Source organism: Montipora foliosa, chromosome 5 (genome assembly GCF_036669935.1).
Source record: "Montipora foliosa isolate CH-2021 chromosome 5, ASM3666993v2, whole genome shotgun sequence".
NCBI classification, from domain to species: domain Eukaryota; kingdom Metazoa; phylum Cnidaria; class Anthozoa; order Scleractinia; family Acroporidae; genus Montipora; species Montipora foliosa.
Genome location: NC_090873.1, coordinates 26,489,657 through 26,502,156, shown reverse-complemented (window position 1 = coordinate 26,502,156; position 12,500 = coordinate 26,489,657). Strand labels below are relative to the sequence as shown.

The following is a 12,500-nucleotide window of genomic DNA, read 5'->3' as shown; positions in this document are numbered from 1 at the left end:
ATGAGTTCTCTTAAAATTAGGGAGAAATTTTACTAGCTTGTGTTTTCAAAAATTTGTGTAAAGCACCTAAACGTTATTTAGAGTTGGAGCGGATCTTGTTTGAAGTTCGTCCTTTCTTGGTTGCATTGCCGTATTTTGGCGATTCTTGTGCCAAGCTAACCTGGCGTGTTTCAATTAAATACAACAAAATGTGAATGATCTCGTTTTCAGAGATAAAGTGGAATAAAGTAAATCAGTAAAACTCTTTTTTGACCTTGAAGTGACAAAGTTTTTTTTTTTATGGCTTTTAATTTTAGTGTGATTCCTATTCGCTGGCTATTGACAGTTGACTCTGAAATGGCTTTTTTTCCTTTTCATTCGCTCGCTGAGGGTTAGCCTGTGTACAGACCGCCCCTCCCCTAAAAAAAAAATAGGTCCGCAATGCGTACATGTGTGGCTTACGAAATTAAGCTGCTTTGATGGGGGAGGTTACAGATTAAAAGGATCTGTTTTGTCATTGAGTTTCTATTAGTAGAGCTAGTATCTGATTACGGTTAGTTTTCAATATTGTTCCTCTCAATCAATACAATAAGATAATTGACATACATCCGTCCTGAAATGCTTATTTTCAAGATGAGGGTTATTGGGTAAAGTTTTATGGAGGTGTCATTTTGACAACAGAGGTTGCGCATGTAACCTGAGGATTTAAGGAACTGAAAAAATGTCAGCATCATGTCCTATAGTGGGCTTATAGATTCAGTCATGATTTTGTTTACGCAACCAAGTGGAATTGAGTTCTGAGTTTGTCCAGGGCAAGTGTTGTGAAATCAACTCCAGGGAAGCATTTCGTATGAATGCTTTTGGCATTTTGTGTACCAGTGCAAGAGCACAACACTTTGCAGAAGGGCTGGGACATACAGGAAATGATGTAACCTTTGCTAGAAGCCACATTGGGAGCTTGATTTGGTTTGAATGTACGACTAATTTTTGACAATATATGCATGTAAAGTATCATAATGCTAAATTTTCAATAAAGAAACACAGAAAAATTTAGTTGATATAAGTGGCTATTGGGTTGCAAGTGGAGGAATTTGGGAAAAAAAGATAGACGCATAACAATATCTGAACACAAGCAATATTTTAATAAATCATATGTTGAGTAGTGCTTATTAACATTGCTAATAATTTTAAGCCAATAAGATTAACAATTTTACATGGAGGTTTTAAGAAAAAGTTCAACAGAATTCAATGTACAGGGAAGTTCATGATGGTATCATATGACTTTAAATACCAGAATCGTTGAAGTTTTCTTATTATGGACCTTGTAATTTTATGTCAGTGTGTTTACCAAGTTCAAGCTATGTGGAAACATGAAATGAATAGATGAACTTGACATCATGCAAAGTGCTCATCTACTGTACAAAAAGGTCCAAAATAAACATTGTTAGCAAGTGTAGTACACAAATTGGGTAAATCAAAACACTACTTCATTCCATATTTTGTATTGTCCAACAACTTGTTTCAATGTTGGTAAATAAAAGACATTCATGTAAAGCATCATAATTGAAACGCGACAAAGCATCTTTTGTTTTAAGGAAATTGTCATGAGAGCCGATTCTTGATCAGTTTTGTTCAACAGAGATTCCCATGTTACTTACTTCTGACGAAATCGTGGGCTAGCAGACTCTTGTCAACTGTGTGTGGATGATTCGTCCAATTCGATTCAACAACAACATTGAGCAATGACAACACAAGCACAGGAGAGTCTCTTTTGCTTTCAAGTAACTTCAGAGCCTTTCAAATACTTTCAGAAACTTTCAGATACTCAAGCAGGTCTGCTGAGCAGATTGAAGCCGTTAAATGTTGGCTTGCGAGAGTCAATAATGACTCGTAAGTTTTCATGTGACGCAACCTGTACCAAAGGTCCAGACCGTGAATTGAAATGTTGCCCTGTGAGAGCACAACTCCTCGCTGTAATCCGAACTTAGAAGACAAGCCGACTGTAGGAAAGCCGGCGTGTAAAATCCAAGCAGCAAAGAAGAATGAATAACTAGATAAAAAACGATCTTCGACAACGCGCTGTGTTACAACCACAAAATGGTCGCTTTCTGAAGCTTAGAAGTTTACGTACTTAGCCGAGCGTAGACTGGGGCCTTTCTTGGACGATAGTAAACCACGTGACAGCCACTCTGTTCACCGTGACAAATCCAGGAATAAATATCTTGGGCCATGGCATTGAGTGGATTACACTTCGTGTAAGCCACACAAATATCGGAGAGGAACGGTCTGTGATTTACCGTTGATAATCGTGTTCCATATCACGTGATTTTTCCTGGAATGTGTGGAAAATGATTTGATTGGTTATTACCCATCGATCATTACATCATTGAAACAACGAGTTTTGATTGGCTTTTATTTTTATCTCTCCACATCAACACCGTGAGAACCACCGTGAGAGATTTTACGATGAGTTCGTTCGTGTGTACTTTGAGCACGGTACAAAATACGAATAAAAATCTTTTTGATTGTCAAAGAGGTTTTTCTTTTAAAGTACGAGCGGAATTGTTATCTATGGAGTGTAAAGTGGAAATCGATTCGACGTACATTTGTAGGAATTGTCAGCGCAAAAGAAACGAAAGCGCTCTTCACGAGGTGAATATAGCACTATTCAAAAGATTGTCCACTCGAAAAAACGTCTCCCGCTATTCCTTACCAGTCAATGTAATCCCAACCAGCCAAGCCATTCTCAAGTACAATCTATAAAGCGTGATGCCATGGAAGATTTGAGGATGTACACACCGAGGAAAATAACAGCTCATCAGCAACGATCTGTGCTGTTTTGAAGATCAGAGCCGTACCTGGTTTGATGACTTGCAAATACATCCTCTCCTTTAAAGAGTGCTTCTATGCTATAAAGCCAAGGTATCTTAAAACTATCGGAGACGCTCTTCGATGCACGTTTGAAATCTACCTCATTGACCACCATTTTGAGAATTTAGCTCCAAACGAAATATGAGCCACGCAAATTTTGCTCACCATAGATTACTAAATAATGTATGCAAAATTATTCCGGAACACGATTACCAACGGTAAATCACAGACCGTTCCTCTCCGATTTTTTTTTTGAGGGGAGGGGCGGTCTGTACACAGGCTAGCTGAGGGTGTGCTTGTTTTCTTTTAAAACTCATGTGGTTCAAGAAAAAATTCATTGACAAACTTGTGAATGCCAAATACTAAATTTCACTCGAAAAACCGACATCGTACTCACCGCTTCGTGATTCATGCGATATCGGTTTTTAGTGTAAAATGTACCTTGGAATTCACTAGTTAGGTAACGTATTTTTCTACAGAAAAAAGCAAAGAAAATGATTTAATTATTAAAGCAGCAACCGGAAATATCAAAACGCGGACAATTCGGAACCTTTTATTTTTACTAACCCTACAGGCAGTAAGAATAAATAACCAGGGAGCTCCGCTTTTAGGCTTGGTTTAAAGATGCAGGTCTTGGTCTTTTTCTAGACTCATGACGTCTCAGATAAAACTCAGGTTACAGTTGTAAACAACGTAAATTCTTAAACTACTTACTTTCTTAAAATTGCCAGCCTTATTCGTTTGAGTTTAAAACGATATTACTTTGATTTCTTTGAGAAAAATACAAATAATATGAAAAAGACGTGGAAAACAATAAATGAATTATTAAATAACCAAAGGAGAAAAAGTAGAGTGTTAACGAAGCTGAAAGACCCAAGCAATAACAATCAAATAACACAAAATCCTTCCCGATTACCAAATATTCTAAATAAATATTTTGCAAATGTTGGCAATTTGCTAGCAAGTAAATTGCCAAAGAAAGATAACTATATGAGTTATCTTAGTAAGTTGAAATCACCTGATTCTTCCTTTTTTTCAAACCCATTTCACCAGAAGTCAAACAGGAAATTTTATCCCTACCAAATAATAAATCCTGTGGCTTATACTCCTGCCCTACACAACTTCTTAAATGTTCTTGTAATATCATATCTCCAGCTCTTTCTCATGTTTTTAATTTATCTGTTATGCTTGGTGCCTATCCTTCAAAACTTAAGATTTCCAAAATAACGCGCATATATACAAATGAAGACGAGACCGACCCTTCAAACTATCGACCAATATCTCTTTTGTCTAATTTTAATAGGATTTTTGATAAACGTTTGTACTACCGTATAAAGGAATTTATTGACAAAAACAACCTAATGTACTCCTCACAGTATGGCTTCCGCAAACCACATTCCACAGAGCATGCAGTACTTGATATTGTCGAAGATATACTGAATTATATGGATAAACGGTACTTCTCGTGCGGTGTTTTCATTGACTTAAAAAAAGCATTTAATACGGTTAATCATGAAATATTACTCGATAAATTGAACTTTTACGGTTTCCGGGGATTGATAAATGACTGGTTTCAATCATACACAAACAATTCAAATTGGAGAGCACTTTAATATCAGCAAAACTTATTTCTCCCTGTGGTGTACCCCAGGGGTCGGTCCTTGGACCTCTTCTATTTTTACTTTACATAAATGACATTCACCTCCGATAAACTAAAATTATATCTCTTCGCGGATGATACTAATATACTTTATGCTGACAAGAATCTCAAGGCGATCGAACAAACGGTTAATGCAGAGTTGAATAACGTATATGTCCTTGTAAATATTTACAATTCTTTGATTTTACCTTATATAACTTATGGACCCATTGACTGGGGCTATGCGTCCAATGCTTATTTAAACAAGATTATTTTGGTTCTTCAAAAGCGAGTGTTGCGCTTAATCTATTTCACCGATCGAAGAGAACATGCCATCCCTTTATTTGCCAAAGCAAAATTCTGCCTGTTACGTTCTTATATTATGAAGCTGTAAGTAAACTAATGCTTGACGTGCACAACCAGAGCGCCCCAATTAACATTGTGAAACTATTTACTAAAACCACAGGGCACCCACACAATCTGTTTGTGTAGCCGACTGTTATTTTATAGTAAATGTACTGGATTTACCGTTTGCTTCACCTATAGCGATATATCGTTAACTATGTATGTAAATCAATGATAAATAAACGTTGAATTACCTTACCTATGGTTTATATTCGTCCTTTTACCTCAAAAGCGGTTTTTTGAGCAATTTTGAATGAATTTGACTTCGCCGTCGACTGTTCCATATATAGAACGGTCAACGGCGAACTCAAATTCAAATTGACTGTTCCATATATGGAACATTCAACGGCGAACTCAAATTCATTCAAAATCGCTCAAAAACCGCTTTTGAGGTAAAAGGACGAATATAAACCACAGGTAAGGTAATTCAACGTTTATTTATCATTGATTTACATACATAGTTAACGATATATCGCTATAGGTGAAGCAAACGGTAAATCCAGTACATTTACTATAAAATAACAATCGGCTACACAAACAAATTGTGTGGGCTCCCTGTGCTAAAACATCACAAATCCATACCTACAATACTCGATCATCCAAGTCGCAGCTCTTTAGTACAAAGTACTCTAGACTTAACTTACAAAAAAAGGCTTTCTCACGTGTTGGTGTCAAAATCTGGAATAATATGCCGAATGAATTTAAAACATCAAAAAATTCCTTAAAAAACAATGAAAACGTCTTTATTTCAGATCCTAGATAATGAAGATTCTTATCGTGATGTCCCCCAGTCTCAGAACTTTTTAGGGCAAAACGCTCAAAATTAGGGCAATAAAGAAACGATAAAAGATGGAATTAAAAAATATATAAATAAGGCAAAAATATAAAAAAGAGCACCTGAAAGTATAAAAAATATTACTTCTGTAAGTTAAAAGATATTAAAGTCCTTGTTTTGAAATAAGTCCTTGCGGCGGTTGATCTTAAAACATTTCAATTGCTCGGCTGCTGATCTGTTGATCGCTGGCATTTGCTGCAGTTCGCACCAAACTTTCGAGCCATTTTTAACGCGGAGCGAGAGATCAAAGATGAAGGAAATTTTTAGTTCGAAGTTTCTTCGTGGTCTGTACTATCGACTCTTTGGGCGACGCCGGCATTCGAGACTTTTTCAAATCAAAGGGACTTTTTAAGGTGAGTTCAAGCAGCCTACGAGGCTTCGGGTAAAACTCTGACCAGGGTGGGAATTGAACCCAGGACCTTCGGGTTACATCACCACTGCTCTACCGACTAAGCACTTCACATTACACTCTAATCAGTTAAGTCTGTTGAAATATAAGTGCTTCACGGCCAACGTTTGTAAAAACGTAACCCTTTCTTGTACTTGTACACGTTCATTGCCGTGACTTTAACATCTTCAGTTCCCACGGGCTGCTCCCGTCTAACCTTGTAGCTCAGTCGGTAGAGCAGCGGTGATCTAAACCGAAGGTCGTGGGTTCAATTCCCACCCTGGTCAGAGTTTTTCTCTGTCCTGGTGTGGGCCCATTGCCATCAGTAGGGCTAACGCTCACATGGTGCATATAAGGTACAAAACTAGCACTTCACATTACACTCTAATCAGTTCAGTCTGTTGATTGGTGGACTCGAGTTGTGAAAATTAATGAGTTTGAGAAAGATAATTCATGAATAATATTTGTAAAAAGCTTTAAAATACAGAGCAATGTATGGTATTCTTTCTCAAATTGAAGCTTAATTATCTTTTAAACAGCCATGGTTACCCCCAGTTTTCTTTTTGGATACCAAGAGTACATACTGAGATCTACTTTCTCCGGATAGTTTTAAACTGCGCAAAAATATCTCTGTATTAATAAGCATCACCGATAGAAAACCCGAGTATCTCGAGATGCGCAGAACTTGTGCGCAATAACAATAGTAGACAACGCCCTTAAGCAGTTGGAAAAGGAAGTTCGAAAAAATTCCATGTTTGCAAGGGATTCCAATCCCAACCGTGAATATTATGCGCTGCACTTGTTCTACCAAGCGAGTTACACTGTACCAAGCCCGCAGGGAGCTGGTCAAAATTCTCAGTTCAAGTTTATCCATTCTCGTCCCCAGAGCCCGCTTTTCTTTTAGTCAGCACCAAGAACACGTACTCTGGCCACAGCCAAAGCAGGAAGTCCGCGGCTCACGCACTTCCGGTCGTCAACGGCAATCTCGACCCCAGAGCTCTCCTCTTTTGCACATGACTGAGGGAGAGAAGAGCTCTGGGGAACACTGAAAAAAAGTGGCTTCTCATTGGTTTTAGTGAACAACAATGAAAAGCGTCTATAATTGGTGCGTTCATGTTAGCAAGAGGAGTGAGCAGGCGCCATAAGGTTCAAATAGCCAATTTTTGGCTACGGCGCATGTTCTCTTACATAGTGTTTCTCGGGTAATGCGCAGACATGAGATCCGAGGCTCTGGTAACGAGAATGTCGTCAACGGCTACAACATTATACCATTACCACGACTGCGCGTATTTTTGGCTGTGGCCGGAGTCAGTGATCTTGGCGCTGACAAAAAGAAAAGTGGACTCTAGGGACGAGAATGAAGTTTATCCCGTAGGAAGGAGGTAAACGAAATGTTTTTTTCTTTCCATAGACGAAGATTCATGTATTTGAATACGACTTTACTAGCACGAAACTTGCACATTCGTAATCCATGACATCATCAAGCAAGCGGGAAACCAATCTCGTCCCCAGATTCCGCTTTCCTTTTGGTTAGGACCAAGAACACGGAGTCTGCATGGCCATTTCCAATTTCTACGCAGTCGTAGTTAAGGTCCATTTTTGTAAACGTTGACAACCGCTGTTCTTTCAAATTTCGATTTCGAAGACAAGCCAGGAGTCCGTGATTTGCGGACTTTCCCTGCTTTGAATTTGTCCTTAGTCTGTGTTCTTGGTTCTGACCAAAAGAAAGCAGACTCTGGGGACGAGATTGGCGGGAAACTCGTTGTCAACAAAACTTGTATTTTAAACCTGTGCTAGTCTTTTTATACGTTTGCAACCAGATACAACGGCTTTTACATTAAATTTAATTATTTTTGGTGAATATAGCGAGATTTTTACTCTAAAAAAAACTTGCTCTTGGATCAATACCTTGGTTTACATTAAAAAGTCAAACTTTCCTAAAGTTACAATCTACGAGAACAAGATACTATTACCAGATCTCGCACGTTCAAAACTTGTACTGGTACTCCTTCCCGTCTAGAATCTAAAGCTGTCCGTTTAATATACGAAGCTACACAAACAAATCAACTCAAATTCACAATTCAACTAACTAGATAAGATAGTCTCTATGCTAATGTTAAGCCAGTATTGCCTTGCTCACGTCAATCAAATTGTGTTTCATTTTCTACAGGCATCCAGAAAAAATAACCACAAATGGTATCGGTGAAAGTCTGCGCGCAGAAGGCCTTTATCATTCTCCTATTTATGGTAATTGTCACCATGATCTTAATTACGCCTCAATCATCAACTCAGCCGAGAACAAATGCAATGACTTCACCAGAAAATAACCATGAATTACAACGATTACAACCAAGTGAGCAACCTGACCGAGTGGACTCTGTGTACACTCTTCTGCCAAAATTACCGAAAAACATAACTCTTCTAATAATCATCAACACAATTCCGCGCGGAGTGAAAAGGAGAGAAATCTTAAGGCAAACGTGGGCAAAACAATCATATTGGACATTTCCGACTAACGTTAACAGATCGAATTCTCGGTCCCATTCGGGTAACGTTATCACTATTTCATATTTTTTCATGATGGCATTTGACGGAAATTCTACTATTGACGAGGGCGTCAAAAGGGAATCAACGGTTCACAGAGACATCCTGCGCGTGAATTTAACAGAAACGTATCGTGGTTTGACAAATAAACTATTGCTTTCTTATGAGTGGGTAACAAAGTTGGACCTTAAACCACTCTTCATAGCGAAAGCAGATCATGATGTCTACGTTAAGTCAGCAGAGCTAGCCTCGTGGTTGGAGAAGTATTTTAGATCCCCGTCTAAAATCTATGCTGGGTTTGTGAAAAGAAATGCAGCAGTTAGGCGTGAAGTCGGAAATCCGTGGTATGTCAGTAAGGAAGACTACGACAAAGTCTTTTATCCCACCTATTGTCGAGGACCGTTTTACGTTTTGTCCCGGGACCTGTTCTTAGATGTGGTAAATGCATCTAAAGTAAACAAACCATTTCCTGTAGAGGATGCCTACATAGCTCTTTTGGTTGAAAAGTTAGGGGTAAAGCCTCTTAATACGGGTCGCGATTTATTCAATGACAATCGACAGCTTGAAAATCACCTACGAAAAATCCCAGAAGACAAAGTGACAATTCCCTCGGGTGCTGTTTTGGGAGACTCATTGAGTTCCGCGTCCATAAACCTGATACATCGTGTTTACATGAAATCAAAGATAATCAAGCCTACTTAGGGGCTCATTCCTCGTTCAAACTCGACGATTTAATTAGACATGTTAATTTGAAGTGCCTACGAGGCGAAATTGTTTTGTTGCTTATTTATTTTTTAAGTGGTGCTATGATAAAAAAAATCACTTCCGTTTTTCTCCAGATTTTGATAGTGTGTTTGCGCAACTCCTGAATGGCAAAATTTTGAGCTTTGAATTTTATCCAAAGGATGTTTACATCGGTCCGCCATTACTCACGTTGAAAACTGACAGATTGGACCGCAGAGGGTTGGATCTAGGAAAAAGGGACTTCAGTTACTCATACGTTTAAGATTTCAGCGTGTAAAGGTACTTTATTATAGGTAAAGGTAAAGGTACACGTTATTTAACGTCGGAAGTTCCTTTACTCTCTAGAGAGTATTCTCCTTGGAAGCCGACGGTGCGCTCATTTTACCCCCCTCTCAGTTCCATCAGTGCTTCGTTTTAAGGGTATTTAGTATAAATACACAGGTGATTATACAAAATCGCGCGCTCTCATTGGCTCGCTATCTCGGATTACCAGCCGATAATCACCTCGACGGACAAAATGGCTGCCAGTAGTCGTTTTGCCACTGTAAGTGAAGATACAATACATACAATACATACTTAATTGACCGCTCCCCATAGGGGCTTTTCAGGGCCAATGAAACACAACGAAACGACAGAACAGAACAACAACAACAACTGTTAAGAATCCCAACTGGCTGGAGGCAAACCAGTTGGCTATTTACAAGTGCGGCTGGGAAGTTGAACCAGGGACTACCAGGATCAAATTCAACGAGTGGTCAGAGCGGGTCTTGAACCCGGGATCTCCGGATCTCAAGGCAAGCGCCCTAACCACTGGGCCACACTGCCTCCAAGATGATTTTGTGTTGAATTTTTTTTTCTCTTTTTTGAAATAATCACCTATTTATACTACTGAACAATTATTAGCCGAAGGCGAAGTGATTATCGGTGAATATTCACCGAGACGAAGCTACTTAGGCTACACTGAAAGGAAAGAAGTCGAAACAAGAATGTGAGATCCGGGGATCGAACTCAGGACCTTCTGCACCAAGGCCGCGCACTAACCAACTGTGCCACCCTTGCTCCTCTCCTTTTGTAAATATACAACCAGTTTAGTTAACATAGTTGAGACACTCTTAGGAAAAGACGCTTTTCGATACTTAAGCATTTGTTCTAGTTTATTTGCATCTAGTCTTAATTCTCTGATACCCCGGGCCCCCCAATTCAATGCTGTGTAGGCCCTGTGGTCTGTGCAGTCGAAGAAATAGAAAAATCAAAATTGTTTTGGGGGAAAGGGGGGGGGGGATGGGGGGGGGGGGGGATTTATCCAAGACGCAGAAAATCGAATTTTACTGCCAAGTGTCTCAACACTTTTGTCGCTCATTGTCTGAAACAGTAAACTTGTTTCTTTTACAATGACCGGCGTAGTACTTAATTGAAATTCCTGCCATCGCTTTATTCCGGGATTTGGGTTCTTCTCATGGGAAAATTATGGCAAGCTTACTCATCAGTACAAAAATTTAAGGAAATTATCATCTTTTTTGCAGGTGAGATCTCGCGTGACATTCGTACGTGACATCGCCAATTTAGGGTGTTGTCATCTCCACCTTATTTCTCTCCGAAAAAGGAATGAAATAATAAAGTAATTGTTGAAATACAAACTACCGGTGGTACTCCCAAAGCAGACACTCTTAGGAAAAGACGCTTTTCGATACTTAAGCATTTGTTCTATTTTATTTGCATCTAGTCTTAATTCTCTGATACCCCCGGCCCCCCAATTCAATGCTGTGTAGGACCTGTGGTCTGTGCAGTCGAAGAAATAGAAAAATCAACATTGTTTTGGGGGAAAGGGGGGGGGAAATATGTATCGAACACGCAGAAAATCGAATTTTACTGCCAAGTGTCTCAACACTTTTGTCGCTCATTGTAGCTATGGACTCACTAATCATTGATATCACAGGGGACACACACAAAGGGTGAATTTAGAAGCAATGCATGAGAATAACAAAAAGTTCCATAATTATTATTGTACTATTCTGTGATAAATATTTACACAAGTTGAGGATAAACTATCTGAAATGATGTGCTGTTGTTATTATGGCTGGAAATGGCAAATTGTAGCAATTTTTACCTGAGCAACACACGTCCTTGAAATGGCTAAATTTTGCCACATTAGCAGCCACAATAACGACACAGCAGAACATTTCGGATGAAGGTTAGTTTAATTATTCTCATCTTATATGCAAATATTTATCCCAGAATTGTACAATAATATGGAACTTTTTGCTATTCTCATACATTGCTTCAAAATTCAAAAATACCAAGGGTCAAACACATTATGTGGGCATCCTGTGATTGTAAGTATTTGTAAAAAGTAGACTCGAGCCCCTGTAATTCTTAGATGCAGAAACCTTACGCTTAAGTTGAAACATGTTTATTTATCATGATCATTTTTGCGGTTTGGCAAAAAAAAACAGCTTGAGGTAGTAATTAAGATCTATTTGTTATCATGGTGCAGAGCAGTCAACAAATTTAGCTATATATCTTTCTAGGTCAACTGAAAAATTAAAAAAAAAATTCAATGACTCGCCAAATATGACAGTCACATCTTGAGCTGGATGGATAACAAGATCACTAAAATTTCTGCAGGACATATAGGTCTAGCAATAAACTGGTTAAAATGAATGGACTTTCTCCATGCCATAAATTATTTTAATAAAATTTTAAATGTTACCATGACTGAACAACTGTTGAGCATCTTCCTCCCACTGACACGGATGTGCACCCATTCACATTAAAGGAGAATTGAAACTTTTATAGACAACTGAATAAAGGGCCACAAAGGAAACAAAGTTCTCAGTGCAAACCATAAATGCTCTAACTAAACCTGAAGGAAGAGAGGCCCGGGGTCGTAAGAATGAACAAACAAAGAATGCCCATCGATCGTCACAAGCCTAACTCAACCTGATGGAAGAGAAAAAGTTGTAAGAATGAACAAACAAAGAATGCCCATCGTCACAAGCCTGACTCAACCTGACGGAAGAGGGAGGGTGGTAAGAATGAACAAACTTGTAAAGACATGCCCATCTTCACAAGCCTAACTCAGTTTGGCTTTGTAC

At 38.8% G+C, this 12,500-nt stretch overlaps 1 protein-coding gene and 2 long non-coding RNA genes across 24 annotated transcripts in view; 1 reads left to right on the top strand and 2 right to left on the bottom strand.

Annotated features, from left to right (window-relative positions):
* LOC138003822 (beta-1,3-galactosyltransferase 5-like) overlaps positions 1–12,500 on the top strand; it is a 170,785-nt gene that overhangs the window by 88,507 nt on the left and 69,778 nt on the right. For 14 of the 22 annotated variants that reach the window (XM_068850081.1, XM_068850084.1, XM_068850077.1 and 11 more), the window contains one exon: positions 8,288–9,499. The exons of 7 other annotated variants lie outside the window; for them this stretch is intronic. In XM_068850081.1, coding sequence (XP_068706182.1) covers positions 8,311–9,363 — 1,053 coding nt within the window. In that variant the 5' untranslated portion in view covers positions 8,288–8,310 and the 3' untranslated portion in view covers positions 9,364–9,499. Of the gene's footprint in view, positions 1–8,287; positions 9,685–10,928; positions 12,121–12,500 lie in introns of those variants that run through there. One more of the 22 variants, XR_011123656.1, reaches the window with a different exon arrangement.
* The window catches only part of LOC138003825 (uncharacterized), a 176,124-nt gene that overhangs the window by 131,090 nt on the left and 32,534 nt on the right, over positions 1–12,500 (bottom strand). The gene's annotated exons all lie outside the window — the stretch shown is intronic.
* Positions 1–12,500, bottom strand: part of LOC138003824 (uncharacterized) — a 32,496-nt gene that overhangs the window by 2,616 nt on the left and 17,380 nt on the right. The gene's annotated exons all lie outside the window — the stretch shown is intronic.